Here is a 16,820-nt window from a genome sequence, read left to right as displayed (position 1 = left end):
AGAGATCTTCATGGGGCATCTTTGAACAGTTTTTGGCAAGAGTGTGATCTGAACTGAAAGGAGTTGAAAATGAAGAAATGAGTCGTTAGATGTGAATCTTTGGGTTTAACCACTAGAGGTTGCATTTAAGCTCTTTAGCTCAAGGTATAAAATAGACTTCCCATGAGGGAAATGTGAAGTGTATACAGGAGGACAGGACACCTCTGGGTGTTTTTTGAGAACCCAAACACACATGTAAGATCTGGAAGTCCCAGACCTCTGCTTTGGTAAGGTACAGAGTGGTGGTGATACTTTGGGGCTCTGTTCACCATGATCTTGCTTTGCTTTATTTAGTGTGATTGCTTTAGAAAATAAGCTGATGATTCTAAATTAGTTAGATTCAATATTGTAACTCTATTTTCAAATTATGTATTAGCTAGCTTCTTAAATGACATTATGTTGTGTCCCTAGAAACAGTGAAGATATGTCAATATTACAGTGCAAACACTAGATTTTTAAAAAATGATACTTGTTCCTGTAGCGGTAACTTTTCAAGACTGTAAAGTTACTGAAAGATACCTTCCTGAAGTGATGAAATAACGTTATTTTTGGCTTTTTGGAACATGTATTGCAACCAAAACATATATCATTTCCCCATGATTAAAATATAAATGGTAAACTCCTTTGAACGTGCTTTCTCTCTTTTTTTTTTTTGTATAGCAACATGTATGTTGATATTGCTGCATAAGTAATTTTTTTTTTTTTATACTTGCATATATTCTCTTGCATACAAGTATGGGTGAAGATACTAGAATGTTCAGATCTTAGGGAAGACTTTCTTGTTGAGAAGGTCAGATTCTTCATCCAGCCTCCTGGATGTAATAGCATGATTGATTATTTAATGATTCATTAATTTGCATTTTTATCTGTCAAGGTGAAGGAGGTACTTGGGAATTATCATTGGCTTTCTACTTGAAGAACATGAGAACTTAAATGGAAAAGTTTTCAATCCTGAATCAAGAGGTTTTGAAGACATATTTCCTTGCCTATTATATTAGAAGAAATACATTTCTCCCTCCCCTACATCTCGCGACATTTATATACCATCTCTTGGCCAAAGCCCTCAAGACTATTCACAATTTATTATTATGGTCTTACCCAGTTTAATGGACAAGATTCCAAAGACAAAAAGGACAGGTTAGGAAGAGGAAAAGGGGTTAACGGGTACCAACTCCTTCATAAAGTTCCATAATAAGCTTACATGATAGAATTGTAGGAGACCTGAGAGGGGAGAATCCGATGATTCTAATGGGATTCACTAGCTCACTTTTCCTATGATACAGTCAGGTAGAATAGCCACTGAATTACCTGAGGGCACTTGCCATTGGCCTAAAATTGATTACTCTGTGTTGCCAAGCTTACTAAGTGGTAATAATTCATTTTTGATAGTTTAATATTGCTGGAAGAACCATCACTAAGTACACCTTAAAGGTTATGCATGCAGAAGCAGCAAGTTACTTATAGTTTGTTCTCTCTGTCTGGATAGAGAATGGGCTACTAAAACATCTGTTTCCATAGCTATGTTAATTTCTTTTAAATTCCTTTTCTTTTTTTCTTCTGTCCAAAAAAAAAAAAAAAAAAAGATTGTGAGATTGCCATTATCTCATTCTTTGTAGAAGGAGAATACATAACAAACAAGTTGTTCTAGTAAGAACTAATCTGCCTGCTTGCTTTCACTATCCCTACAACTGGATTAAATTTGATCCAGATCAGTTCACAATTTAGCCCACTAGCACTTCAAATGTCCATGCATCCACCATCTTGAATTGAGGTGGATGACATCATCACAAACTATGCGTTTGAGGTGTCCCTATGTGCCCTTACAATTGTACCAAATTTGGTCCAAATTAGTTCTCACTTGCACCTCAAACATTAACATGTCTGCTACCTTGAATCAGGGTGGATGACAGCATTACAAACTATGCCCTTGAACCATTCCTATGTGTCCCCACACCTGTAGCAAATTTGGTTCAGATTGGTTAGGTGGTTCACAATTTAGTCCAATTGCACTTCACATGTTTATGCATCCACCATCTTGAATCGGGGTGGATGACATTATCACAAGCCGCCATTGAGGTCTCCCTACAGTTGTAGCAAATTTTGTTCAAATTGGTTAGGCAGTTCACAAGTTATCCCACTTGTGCCCCAAAAGTTTAAGCCATATTGAATTGGAGTAAATTACATCATCGCTATCGCATTGAGGTGTCCCTATCCTATATAATAAAACCCTAATAATAACCCTAAGGTACCTGCGTCCGTGTCTCTTGAAGGTGTTCTGCGCATGCGTGGCGCACGCGTAAAGGCGTCCGTATATGCAGGGGGTGCCTGATTGGTCCTGGCGGCACACCCAGGAGAACCAGCGGGCCAGGCTGTGGGTGGCCATGGTGGCCACGGAGCTGAGGTGGCGGGCCTGGCTGGGCAAGGCGAGGAGGCAGCGGGGGAAGCCGGGCGAGGCGGCGGTGGTGGGCCTGGCCGGAGCCGCTTGCAGCGGTGGGTGGTGGGCCCGGCCGGAGCCGCGGTGGGCCCGACTGGAGCCGTGGGCGGTGGTGGGCGGCGGGCCCGGCCGGAGCCGCGGTGGGTGGTGGGCCCGGCCGGAGCCGCGGGCGGTGGGTGGTGGGCCCGGCCGGAGCCACGGGCAACTCTTCTAACGCAACTCTTCTAGCACTCTTCTAACACCACTCTTCTAGCACCCGTTAACGTAACGGGCTTAACAGTCACTAGTGTGTCAATATAACTGTACCCGATTTTGTTCATATGGGTCCAGGCATTGTGAAGTTGATCGGGGGGGACGGACACATGGACACACACATGATCTCATAAGCCTACTGGAAAGTAGACTAAAAACAAGATTGTCTAAATCAGAAGAGCTGTAAATTAACAGTAAGGTGTGGAAGAACTGGAATGGTTACTTGGTATACTTCAGCCAGTCTAAAAATCCTTCTAGGGTATGGGTGGGCAATCTTAGTCCTCCAACTGTTTTTGGACTACAATTGCCTGAATACCCAGCCACACTTTATTGTGGCTGGGAAAGATGGGATTTGACGTTCAACAACAGCTTGAGGACCAAGGGAATGTCAGGATGGGATTTTCCTATCTTGAGAACTTGTCTTCTCAGACCTTTGAAGAATTGGGTCTGAGCCAAGTTCATTTTGGTTCTGTTCAAAAATTTATGTATCTAGTTATTTAAAAACTGAGTTAAGATTGAGGAGTCTTTGTATGGTTCATATATCCTATAAGAAGAAATGTATGGAGGTTTATCTTGAAGAACTATTATTACTATAACCTTTCCATTGGTTTTTACAATTTCTTCTTTATTTGTTAGCAAGATGCCTTATATTGTATTTCCCTTGTAAAGTTAATAAGCTGGCACCCTTGGGGGTGACCTTGCTTGCCTTTTTTGTAATATGCCTTGCATTGGTCCTTGTTTGCAAATTTTGTTGTGTGCCACTGCCTAACAATATTCGCAGCAGATTAAAAATGACCCTTGTGATTTCTAGATCGGAGCTGCAAAATGATTATGCAGAGCTGTCAATTGATTCTTCCAAATAGGAAAAGCTCCTTTCTCTATGCCATAGGAATCTCGTAGTTTCTGAATTAGCTGATGATTCCCCTCTTAATTAAACTCTCCTTTTAGAAGTTTATTAATCTTTTCCCCCCTTCAAAATTAGATAGCAGGATCAACTTTGCTAACATTTACTTAGTGAAGTTGGCTCTTGGCTACAGGAAGCTAATATAAGAACTCCATTCAGACAAAAGTGAAAGTAGAAAGAATGTGCTCATTATTTTTCTAAACTATTCTGTTCACCTACATTTTTATCTTGTCATACCTTCACTTGCTTTTCCTTCTCCATGGCTGATATGTCTGGCAGCCTTTTGCAGAGATCCTGTGTCTTCAGTGTGGGTAAGTTTTCTCACTGATAATAGCTTGTCAGTGTGTCAAGGCGACTGGAAATGCCTAAGGGCATGGCTCTCCCAAAGCTAAATACATTTACATTCCATTGATTTCTGTGGGAGAGCACTGTATGTGCTTAATTCTGTTTAGTTGGATCAAGTATTTAGGGGTTTGGGGGGCGTGTTGGGGTGTGTGTGTGTGTGTGTGTATCTGCTGCAGCAGGTTACAAGAGAAATATGGCTGGACTCTTTTTTTAGGACAGTATGGAGGATGGCATTAAGGGGGCACAGGAGTGCCCCTTTAGTTAAGGCAAGTAGCAAAAGAGAAGGTTCCACCATTATAAGCCTCAACATTGTATTGCTTATACATTGTACATTGGTTGAGCTAATAACTTGAAACTTGGCATTCTTGATCTGCTAGACAACAAAGTTGTTCACATGGCCAAGGATGGCAGGGCGGGGAGGCCTTAACTCCCACATAGACAATCTAGTCTTTCCTTTTGTGCCACGTGGCTTGTGTGCCCACACGAGCCACATGACCATCTGGAGGCTGGAGGAATGTATTCTGTCCTCCAGAAATCCCTCAATTCACCGTGTGAGGAACACGGTGCATTGGGGGATTTTTCTGCAAGCCGGGCACTCTAGGCACCCAGCTCTGTGGCTGCTCAGACTTCCTGCAGCCTGAGCAGTAGGGATGTGCACAAACTGAGGTCCATGTATTGGTTTGGCGCTAAACCTGTTTGGATGAGGTGAGAACCGGTTTGGCGCCATAGGGAGGGGGAGCAGCATCTTTATGGGAAAAGATGGATCGGGCAGGGGCACCTGGGACAGGCACTGCCGCAGCAGGAAGCTGTATGCAGTGGCGGAGAGCAAGTAAGGACCTGCTGTCCTTTTTCTTAAAGATCCAGATCGCTTTCCCCATACCCATGACACCGAACCAGTGCACGAACTTCCCTACTGAGCAGACACACACCTGCTCTTCTACCTTGGTAATAATCCAGGGGAAAACCTTGGGCTACCAGACGGGGCTGTGCTGGGATCGAGACTGATCCTGGCGCTCCACACGATCAGCCCTACCCAGGTAGAGCTACTTGTGTGAACAGCCTCAAGGTCTACAAATGTCCCTAATTTCAAAACAATCTGGTAATTCTCATAGGTACAGCAAATTAAAACATGCTGAAAATTGACACTGTGGCCCTTTTTTGTCCAATTTTTAGACAGGCATATCACATTTCTTTTACACTTGATGAAAATGACTAATATAATCTATTCAGGCTAGTCTATGCAATCAATCTTTTTGTGGTTTGTCAATTTTTTTGTTAGTCAATCTTTTGCTTAATCAAGTTAATCAATCTTTTGGTGGTTTGGTGAAGCTTTGAGCAGCGATTCAAAAGTTATTAAGGTTTTCCTGCTGCATTAAAGTTTATGACTAGCAAGTCCTAGCCAGGTAATACAGTGAGGCTATTCCCACGATCCATGGAGAGTGGGCTAAGGGTGCTCTCAAGGTAACTAGCATGCCTAGAACACTCTCCCCTTACATTTTATTGATTGATTGATTGATTGATTTGATTTGATTTGCACTCCGTTAACCTAATTTTGTTGCTCGTGTGTCACCGCAGTGCGTGGCAACACACGAGTAGACGACCCCCCCAACTGGGAGGCAGCAAGCAGCCTCCTGGGTTCGGGGGTCTCTCCAGGATGCCCCACGCACTTGTGTGGGGCATCCTGGACTTCCCGGGTTGCAGCCCCCAATCCCTGCAGCCCCCGCTGGCTCCGTGACAGAGCCGGCAGCCATGTGGGCGGCCTATCTGGCTGCCCAGGGCTGTCTTTTGATTGTCTGCAGGGAGTGTGGGCTAAGCCCGCTCTCCCCACAGACCCGGAAGAAGATCTCACTGATCATGAGAAGAGCTTCAGCATGTGGCTGGTTTGCCAATGAAGCCAGAGAGCTGACATGTTTGTCAGTATTCTGACATTAGCAGAGGCGGGGGCAGGGGGTACCTAGTGGATTCTATTGCAAGGATTCTATTTTGTTAGTTATGGAATGTTGAACTCTCATGGAAGAGGGGAGGAGGAGGGAGGACATGGAATTTGACAGGTGGGGAAAGCAGGTGGATGGTTAGTAGCACTGTGAGGGAGAAGCAAGAGCAGTTTGGGAGGTGTATGAAATGAATTGGAAAATGCACACAAACAAACAGAAATACATACACAGGCACACAAACTCAACATGCAAACAGAAAAACAAACATGCATGCAACACAAGCACATGAGTAAAAATACATGAAAACAGAGAGGGTGTGTGTGTGTATGTACCACAAAGGAACATAGATACATGTGCACCCACAAATACATGCATAAAACATAAACATATGAAAACACACACAACATAAACACACAGAGGCACACACACAAGCACACAAAAGCAAAACTAGAGAGTGGGACTAGACATGATTCCACCCCAGCTCAAAGTTTGGAGCTGATTATCCTTCACTTTGCTCTGTATTTTTGATGTGCAGTATGAGGTCAAGGACAAAACCTCACTCCTTGGGTGAAAAAGCATGGTGACTGCATATTTTTTTGGTTAGCTATCAAGACCAGGCAAAATGTGTTGACCCTTTTGAGTCTGTTAGGGTTACAGCCTGTTTTGATATCAGCTCATAGATGCATTTGTTTCTGGTTTGGTACATTTCTGCATCATTTCTCTTTTCCCAAATGATTCTGGATCATTGGATTTGCTTAATCCAACCCGGGGTACAAGAATGGCTGTCTGATTGCCCACCCTGCCTATTTGGCCAGTCCTGGACAGCCCCTTTTGGTGTGACTTCCTCCTCACATCACTACCAGGATGATGTGGGGGTCAGCTGGGTAAATGACCTGGGTGATTTCCCTGTGGCAGAAAAGGGGTTACTGTGGCTGCCGCTCACTTTGCTGGCTCCCCTGCTTCCGTGGGTGGCCTGAGCAGCTTTAAAGCACTCTAGGGAATTCTGAGTAAATCCTCTAGCCTGTTGACTAATCTTTAGAAAATACTTAATAGATCACAGTGATCAGTGAAGTCCAGGCACTGAATGCTTGTCCAAAATGTGCAGACTTCGCTGAGTTGAACAGGTCTTTTGGGATACTCTCATTTGCCTTTTGAGCTGAATTCTGCCTTTGGTAGACTTCAGTCCTAGTGTGCAAATCCTGTTACATAAGACATAGCTTTGGACAGGTTAACTAACTGCGTTCAAGGCATGCCTTGCAAGTGCAATGCTCAGGAAGGGAATGGGGATGATATTTTCACTTCTCTCTCTCCTCCGTATTCAAACCCTTTTTGTTGCCACGAATATGTTCCTGAGGGTTACGGTGGCATCAAAAATGGCTTTTGTGAGGAGGGGAGGGGAGAGAAGTAAAATCACGTCCTTATGCTCCTTCCCATGTGCTGTGCTGAGAGATACACTTTGAGTGCAGCTCAATTTTATGAGCTCCTTGGAGGGCACAGCTTTTGCTTTATCCTCGTAAGGAGAATATCCTCGTGTGGAACATCCTCGTGTGGAGAATGTCAGCCAGTGTCTCATGGGACCTGTCCAACTTACTGGAATCTGCACATTTTTTATCAGCACTCAGTGCTTCAGAGCTTCGGTGTTTTGTTCGCAGGTTGACTACAGTTGTAAATGAAGTGCATGTAGATGGGCCTGTGCAGAGATTTCAGCCTCCATGCTGAAGAAGAGGCTTACCATGCTCTGCTGAGGAACCATCCAGCAGTGGTAGAGGGACCCTTCAACTTGCACAGTGGTTTGGATATTCCTCAGCATACTTACCTCATTCACACCCCATTATGGATTGCCAGCTCTTGAGCTAAATATATGGGAACTTGGGTGGGGTTTGGGGGCAGAGCCCAGAGGTTTTTAGTGAGTCCAGGCATGGAGCTCATGTAGATATGGAGGTGGAACTTAGAAGTAAATAACCTACTTTGAAGGATTATTTTCAGCAAGGAAACTGTGGGCCAAACAACACATGGTGAATTCCATCCCTGCATGCTTGCTAGGGCATTTTCATTGTAAATAAGATGTGTGCAGGGACTCAATCCAGATCAGGACTGTTGTGGGTGGCTGGAGGGCTGTTACCCTTTGACCTTGCTTGCGTCCTTATCTGGTTGCCCTCTTGTTACCCCCCCCTCCATTCCAGCAATGGAGCCGGACCCCAAGCTCCATGACTGTATCCCCCCTACCACTGGTGCCAATGGAAACCTTTTTTCTTTGTCAAATAGATTCCTCAGGGAACCCAATCCAGAGCATCCACCTCCTGAAACAACTGCTGTTTTTGAAATAAAAAGTTAAACCCATCAGCACAAATGACATGTGCACATTAAGTAATGTGTCGTTTGGATCCATTTTGCAGAGGATCCTGGGGGAAAGTTCTAGAGTGCAGACTCAGGTGTTCCAGGGCAGTATTGGGACTCAGCATCACCCACTGTGAACTGGAAGTATGTCTGAGAATGCATTCAACATTCCCTTGTAGCAGTGCATTGCAAAGGAAGATCAGTAGTGGTGGGCAGCTGTTTCTTATTGAGGGACCTCTGGCAAACATACAGAGGTGAGGTGATGTCTGAACAGCTTACATTAGTTCTTCTGAATCGAATGCTGAACACCCAATGAAGGGTAGGCGGGGGGGGGGACTGTTTTGCAAAATAGTGAAGAGAAACTAATTTTGAAACTTTTATAAATATTGAGAACTAAATTCTATTTATGTATTTTTGTTGTTGTAGGATTCCGAATTTCCTGAAGATATTCAAGTTAACCCTTACCTTGCTCGTGCAAAAGAATGTGTGCGCCCATTGAAGTCTGGAGTGTATAGGCTGAGCAATACTTTGAAAGTGCATGATCTGGCAGTGAGCTGGTAGGAGCCGTCTAAGATTGCTTCCTTTCTTAATCTGTCAATAATTATGCTTTTTTATTTTAAAAATTTAACTGGTTGGATTATATTTTATTTTAATAGGGATGTATATCCCACACCATCAAAACAAGTATCAAGGTGGCTAACAATATTACTAAAAGTTACTAACTTTTTGCTAGTTGTCAAAAGCTTAGGCAATGCATTCATGCTCTGAAAAGAAACAAGGAAACAAGTGAGGCTCTTGTGGCCGGGGGGCGGATTACAAATGGAGGGCCAGCTTCCCCTTCCCCCTTTCTGTGGTCTTTTCTAGTTGTGATCTGGTATTTTCCCTTTCAGCTCAAAGGGGTGTGTGTGTATGTGGGATGGGGAAGGGTGAGGGGTGAGGAGAATTGGTCTCCGGGGAACTGAGACTCTTCCTCCTCTGATGGCAGCTTTTCTCCTACCATCCGTTAAAATGTGGCTGGTCTCTCAGTCGTGGGAAGGAGTTGTATTTGATCTCAATGTGACCTGCCAAAGGGGATTGCTGCAGTTGGGTAGTGGAACCACCCATTGCTGTTTTTTCAATGACTTAGCCCTGAGCAAATTTTCAAGTTCTTCTTGCATATACCCACAGGCATGAAGACATCTCTTACTGTAAGGCCGTATTTTAACAAAAACTTTTAAATATTTTAGATAGTGTCTGAAACATGCAAAATATGTTATTAATGGAATTATTGCTTTTGGATATCCTTTTCTGCAGTTAGTGCAATTATATACAAATTCAGCCCTGTGTACAATCTATGGACAGCTTATTTCCCCCCTCTAAATCACACTCTGTGTTCAAAGTTTTGTACTCATTAGTTTTTTTCTGCATATCTTAACTTAAGCAGAAGAAAAGCAAACACAGTGGTCATGGAATCTCCTTGTACGGTAACAGCCATGTCATAGTGTTGCTTGCTAGTCTTCAAGGCAAATGATTAATAGAGAAAGAAAGCAGGTAAGTCCTTAAGCATATACATCTACTTATGAAGATTAATTCATCATTAACATTTTATTAATATTAAAATATTAAGTTTGTTGATCAGTCTTTATTGCAGTCAGCAACCAATCTTTGATACATAAAACTTAAAACAAATTAAAATCAAGATAACTAATACAAGAAAAAAGGGGGAACAGTTCTTACTTGATTTGGTGATAAATTCTACAAATAACAACACAAAACCAAGCAACTGTATACATTATTTCAATGTTCTGATCAGATAAAAGCTAGGAAATATAAAATTCATCAGACCAACCAGGTAACTTTTCAATTAATGGGGTTATTAATTCTCTCCAATGAATCAGTGCTCCTGGCTATGGCCCCATCCCCAACTTTCCATGTCCATATATTTGACTCACATCCCACTTACGCGTCTTTTGGAATATTAGAGCCTTTTAAAACAAATACTGTTTCACATTTATTCTTACAGTTCTATCATGTAAACAATATACAGTTAATATATCTGAGTGAGATTCCTGTTTTGAAATGGCTTATAATGTCAGAGTTTTCACTGAGACATTTGAAAGATAAAATGGTCTTAAAAATGAATAAAAATACCAACAGTCATATCTTTTTATTTGTCCTTCTTTGTCCTGAACAAGATTCACGATTACACTGTTTCATACTTCTGTGCCCTATATGCCCTCTTTATCAGCACTCCCCTCTTTTGAAAACCAAGCTGGATACTAGGGCTCTGACAGGGAGAGTGGGCCATCTGTTACTGATGGAAACAGGTACAATAGATTTGCCATTTATTGTGTGGAATAAGACAAGACTTTGTAGGTGGGAAGGAGCAGTAAGCCATATAGCGTTTGTAAGGTTCAAATAAGCTTCCAATAGAACTTTTCAAGGTTATTCTCTATCACAGTGTATATTTAAAGCTTTTAAAATATCACAAGACATATTTTACAAACAGAACACATGCTGTTTTCTAGAGCTTATTACTTTCAAACGTTATATAGAGTCTCTTAAACTCTGCATTGTGTTTTTACATAAAAACATAATAAAATGAACTGCAATACTCAGGAATGCTCCTGCTTCTAACCTACATTCATACCAGAGATATTCCTTGGGAGTGACAAACCTGATTAAGGTGTACACTTAAGCTGCTTTTATTTGTCTGAATATTTTTGTTTTTATGTTAATGTTAGTGTTTTATGTTCTAGGTAATAACCTAGATAAAGACCTCCAGTCACTTTCAAAATGCTAGGATATAGAATGAATGTACTGCATCTGAAATCTGTTTTCTCCAGGTAGCAACAGGTGGGGATACAGAGGCTTTCCCCCCAAATCCCTTGCACAAATTACTGCTGCTTTTGTGAGTAACTGGTTGAAAAAGACCCTGGGAAGTTTAGCCCTCCAATCTTTGGCATTTTTTCAGTATTCTGCCATGGCTTGAACATAGGAGAAGCTGAAGTTTGTACAGAAGATTTGGTTTAAACTTTGTGAGAGGTGGAAGAAAAAGATGCTGGCAGTTTGAGTTGCTTCAATGGTAACATCTGTGGATTGGGGTGCATGTGAACAAAACTGTCTTTTAAATTTAAAACCAGGGCAGAGACTGGTAGCTGTATCGTCTTTCTTGATTTCTTATTCTGACTTGAAATAGCTGCATTTGAAATTTAAACAACTAACATTGTCAATCATAACTCCTTTCATAAAGTAAAGTAAAGTGTGCCATCAAGTTGATGTTGACTCCTGGCGACCACAGAGTCCTGTGGTTGTCTTTGGTAGAATACAGGAGGAGTTTACCAATGCCTCCTCCCACGCAGCTTGAGATGATGCCCTTCAGCATCTTCCTATATTGCTGCTGCCCAATATAGATGTTTCAGTGGGGATTCAAATCGGCAACCTCTGCCTTGCTAGGCAAGTCATTTCCCCACTGCGCTATTAGGTGGCTCTCTTTCATACAAGGCATAGTTTACTGCTTTTAGAAATTGGTGCTTAAGTCAGGGTGCTTGTTGAATATGTTGAAACATTTATTTCCTGTAAATAAATGGCTGAACTTCAAGCTTGGCTTTTCTTTTAAATAAAAACCAAGATTTTAACGATTTTTGTGGCAGCTAGCAGTTTCCACAGAGGTTAGTCTCTTTTCCCGGTTCTGACTGGCACAAAGGGTGGGGAATCATCCCTTTCTGTGGGACCAGACAATCTGCATTTGAAGCCACAGGGCATGGTTTAGCACTATAATCTGTGAAGCTATATAGATCGGGACCCCTGTCTTTGATGTGTTTACTTCACGTGTTGGGAGCATGGGGTTTGGAATGATTATTTCATGTTTAGCTGTTGAATCCAACATTCCTTAGGAAACTGCCACATTGTTACGCCTAGATGTGACTGTGAGGCTAATGACTGTGTTCATTCCCTTTCCCATTATGTTATTTAAAATATTTTCTGAAGTTTCCTGGTCTACCCACAGTGTACAAATTGAACTGTCCAATCCAAATAACATTATCCTGGAACATGCTGAGGTTTATCACTATACTCTGACTGCACTTAACATAAGCAAAGTAGCTGCATGGAAACGATTCCATTATATTACCTTGGTATTCATGTCATTTGTGGCTTTCTATTTCTCTGGGTACTACCTGTTAAAGTGCATCATGGAAATTTTGGCATTTAATCGTTTTGAGTATTATTGCTTTTGAGCTTTAATCTGTTCTCATAAATCATTTTAAAACTTTGAAATCAGCTCTTTGCATTCCTGTATAGGAATAGTATTTGTGAGGTATGTAAAATCCAATTTTGAAACATATGATCACAATGCACAACATTTTATAGTGTGCGCATATAGAAATATTTGTGTTTGCATATTGCATGCTTGGAGTTGTGCATGATATTCTGTATGGCAGGTCTGAATAGGTATTGCCATTTTAGCAGTCTGAATTTGGAGGTAAGGACAATAACTAAAATGCAGGGGAAGTGATAAGATTATCCAACGTTACCCCATTTGACCCCATAGGTCAAATACACACACACACCCACACACACCCCAACCTTGTAGGGATTAGTTTAATATAACAGGTAATGCTTGAGTTGCCCATGTTATTAGCAGTAATGTAACAGTAGCTTTTTCCAAATGAGCTTTCCTTAAATATGTGGCCTGAGCAAATTCTTCTGATAAAGAAAGGTCCTGCAGTGGGCAGCTGTAATACTGTGGTCATCTGCTGTATAACAAGCCCATTCTTGTAAGAAACAGGGAGGTCACAGAGTCTGCTACAAGCAGGGGGCAGCTCCCCCTATCTCAGAGCACTACAAAAAGGCTTTCTGTTAAATAGGAGGCCGGACCCCCAAGGTCAAAGAAGCAGAACAATGAGATTGTGCAGCAAAATATCAGGGATGGTAGCCATAGGAGTGCAGATTGCTCTGGCTCCAGAGATAGCAAAAAACCACCGCCTTTGATATAAAAAGTGTATCAAAAAGAAGCATCTCACCTATTACTTCCATGAGTGGAAGTAGTTCTGCTCACACAAGATAGGAGACCAGCAAGGTTTCCAGGTTCCCTTTCCCTCTGCAGCACCCTGTGCCCATTAGAAATGTCCCTGAGAATTGGAGGAGCCTCAGGAGCAGCTTTTGGAGGGAGCAGGGGGCCACAGAGGGGATGGAGAACTGGCAAAAATCTGACCAAGAGCACTAAATTGAAGTCCTAGAATCCTGGGTCCCCTAATTTTGTTTGTTTGTTTCTTTGTTCTGACTCATTTGCAGAAGACAGGGGCCCTATTCAGGGGGCCTATTCATGTACAGCCTCAGAAAGCACACTGGAAATCCTGCTCTGGTGCATCACTCACTCACTTGAAGCAGCACTAGTTTCTATAGTAGTCATGACCTCCAATAGTGATGCTTTTCTTACGGATCCTGTAAAGCATGGTGCAGTGCTTCCATGATTGGCAGGCTCAGGAATCATGGAGATTTCAGGGGCTTGATATTGTGGCTCAATATTGATGTCAGTCCTGGAGGAGTGGCAAACCCCTACTGTTAAGGCCCTGCAAACTCGGAGCTGCCCTGGTTTTTAAGGACCCTTTTCCTAATGCACCTGTGCCAAGTGGCACACCCATGTAATTTTGGTGCCCGGACTGCCCCTGCTGCAATGCCCACCCCTGCTGTGAGGGCCCCCTGCATTTGGGGGGGCCTCCTGCTGCCCCCCGCACCTGCCTCGCCACGCTGTGCTGCACCACCAAAATTTACCTTAATTTTAGCTGCAAATGTGCACAGCCGAGCAGGCCTCCCCCCACCCCATGCTGCGCTGGAGCGCCTTCCAGTTTTCAAGTGCCACTGGGCCAGATGGGCTCACCTGCTCGGCTGACCACTCACCCCCGACAGCGAATATTGGCGGCTAAAATCAAGGTAAATTTTGGCAGTTCAGCAGGGTGGGCATGGGGTGGTGGCCTGAGTGCCCCCCTGGAGGCCCCCTTGGAGGCCACGGACCAGGGCTCCAAGGTCTGGGGGTAAGAACGCCTCTGCCTGTAGCAGCACCAGTTTCTGTATTAGTCATGACCTCCAATAGTGATGCTATCTATCTATCTATCTATCTATCTATCTATCTATCTATCTATCTATCTATCTATCTGTCTATTATATTTCTATACCGCCTGATATGTACATCTCATCTGCATTTCTTAAGGATCATCATGATAACAAAAGTGGGTAGCACCAACAATGTGCTAAAACTGACCAGCACACATATGAAATCTTTTTGGGGCAGTTGACTTTCTATTCAATGCCTTATGCATTATGCCTTGGTACTATGCAGTGAGGTAATTGTAGCCTACTGCTAGGCAAAGGCTAGGACTAATCTTTGCTATCATACCACAAAACCTTGACAGAACTTTTGGCACTGGCAGAATATAGCCTTGGTAGTTTTGCTTTCTTGTCCTGCCATCCTATCATTTCCTCACCATCTTGCTTCCAATGACTCAAACAAAATATTTGAGGCCTTGGAGTATATTTTTATCAATTTTCAGGCATTTTGGCATTGAACCAAGGCATGGAAACTTAAGTGGTTCATTCATTGTTTTGGGTCTCTTTAAATTCTTGACTGTTAAAATTTTGTTTCAAAGGCAAATAAAGGTCCAATTCAAGAAATGCTAATTTTCCACAAGGGAATTGTCGAGTGTTTTGTAATATCAGGTCAGTATTTGTACTTTTAGAGTCTACAAAACACTAAGATGCAGATTTTTTTTAAAAAAACTATTTTTACAGACCAGAAAACCTTACAAATCTTCAAGAAGCTATGCCTCTAGCAGCATGATAGGGAGATATAATTGCATTTTGAATTTGCAGAATCTTTCTTTCAAACTATGAATATATCAAAGCATTTTCATCATAGAAGACAGTTGTAATGCCTGAAGTAACTTAATAATATAGGACTGGATTGTTACCTCTTGCAGTTAAAACTAAGGGACACATTTCTCTTTTCCAAGTAACTTTCTGGATAGTCGAATAAGATTTTCTTTTTAAAGACAAAAAGTTGATTTCTCTCTTTTCTGATTTTTTTAGTAATACAAGCTTCAATCAGAAATTCAGTGGCTGACACTATGACTAAATTACTCAACAGTACTTCCCAGAACTTACACTAATGAACAACCAAATTGCAATAGGCCTTCCTCTAGTATATTTGTTCAGGATGTCAGCCAGTATCTGGGACTTCAGAATATTTCCTTCTACATTTCATATTTTGCTTTTCTATGTGCTTCAAATTTGAAGGTTGGTAGTGAAGTCCTGTTGAATCTCATGTTTCTTTTTACTTCATACTATGTAGGTTGTTGACTTTCAAAAGAGGTATTTCCAGAGATTCTGGAACTCCGCATGTAAGTGTCTTGGACATCATGAATAGTAAATGTGCTGCTTAAAGTAGGCATTTTGAAAACATTTATGTATACCCCTTTAGACAACCAACTGGTGCAGAGTTCTAAAGTACAGTAATAGTATTTCTTTGAAATGTTTATTTTTCTGTGTAAACCTGCTAGGAAGGAAATATTAATAATGCTTAAGACACAAAAACCTAAGTGCCCTCCCAGATCAGATTGAAGGACAATCTGGTCATCATTTTGTTTCCCACAGTGGCCAGCCAGATGCATCTGAGAAACCCCCAAGCATGGTGTGAAGGCAACAAGCCCACCCACCCCCGCCCCCAGGCAACATTGTCCCTCAGCACCTATTATTCAGTGGATGTAGAGGTTCTGTTTAGCTGCCATGGCTAATAATTGCTAAGAGACCTTCCCTCCATGACTTTCTCTAATTCCTGGCAGTGAATTCCATATATTAATTATTATTGGAATTACTTTATTTTGTCTGTCCTGAATATACTGCAGTCTGCCAATCATTTTCATTTGGGTATCCTAGATTTATGGTAGACGAGGGGTGGAAATGTTTTCTCCATTCCTTGCATAATCGTATAAACTTGTATAAACCTGTACTATGCCTTCCTGTGGTTTTCTTTTTTGTTGTTGTTTAAGCCTCAAAATAGTGATGTTTCCAAAGCTTGAACACAACTGGTTCAGTATATGAATTTTTCCAGGTTGCAATTGTGTTTGTATTCCAAGTTGACCTTTGTTCTGAAATTCTAACTCCACATATAATTAAAATTGAAATACAGTAAGAGTGCCAATTTTATGCCTTTGCATTTGCCATTTATCAAACTAAGCATCCAGAGCATAACCATTGTTAGTGCATGCTTAGAAATTGATTACATTTAACCCCTTGCTCTCAAATGAAGGTGTCATTGATTACTGAAATTTGTTTGAAAAACTAAAATGGGAATTTATTTCTGGAACAATACATTGGCTTCTGGGCAACTAATTGACTTGGGAATGATGCCATGTACTGCCTGGGACAAGTAGTGGAGGATCAGTTTCTTCTCTCATTCCAGTATACTACTTGAAAGTTTTCATGGAGATTTCTGGGGATTACCTGAACATTTTATAGTTGCTTGTTATACTTGTGTGTGGAGCAGAAGTGGGTGGAGTGAGTGAAAGCCTCTTGGACCACTTGCAACTTGAAGCATCAA

General features: G+C 41.9%; 1 protein-coding gene across 10 annotated transcripts in view; it reads left to right on the top strand.

Annotated features, from left to right (window-relative positions):
• The window catches only part of SPAG16 (sperm associated antigen 16), a 754,101-nt gene that overhangs the window by 89,976 nt on the left and 647,305 nt on the right, over nucleotides 1-16,820 (top strand). For all 10 annotated transcript variants that reach the window (XM_053283351.1, XM_053283355.1, XM_053283350.1 and 7 more), the window contains one exon: nucleotides 8,672-8,802. In XM_053283351.1, coding sequence (XP_053139326.1) covers nucleotides 8,672-8,802 — 131 coding nt within the window. The remainder of the gene's footprint in view (nucleotides 1-8,671; nucleotides 8,803-16,820) is intronic.

The sequence above is a fragment of the Hemicordylus capensis genome, chromosome 1 (assembly GCF_027244095.1).
Source record: "Hemicordylus capensis ecotype Gifberg chromosome 1, rHemCap1.1.pri, whole genome shotgun sequence".
In the NCBI taxonomy this organism is placed as follows: domain Eukaryota; kingdom Metazoa; phylum Chordata; class Lepidosauria; order Squamata; family Cordylidae; genus Hemicordylus; species Hemicordylus capensis.
Note: the sequence above shows the minus strand (reverse complement) of the source record. Positions and strands in the feature narration are given on the sequence as shown.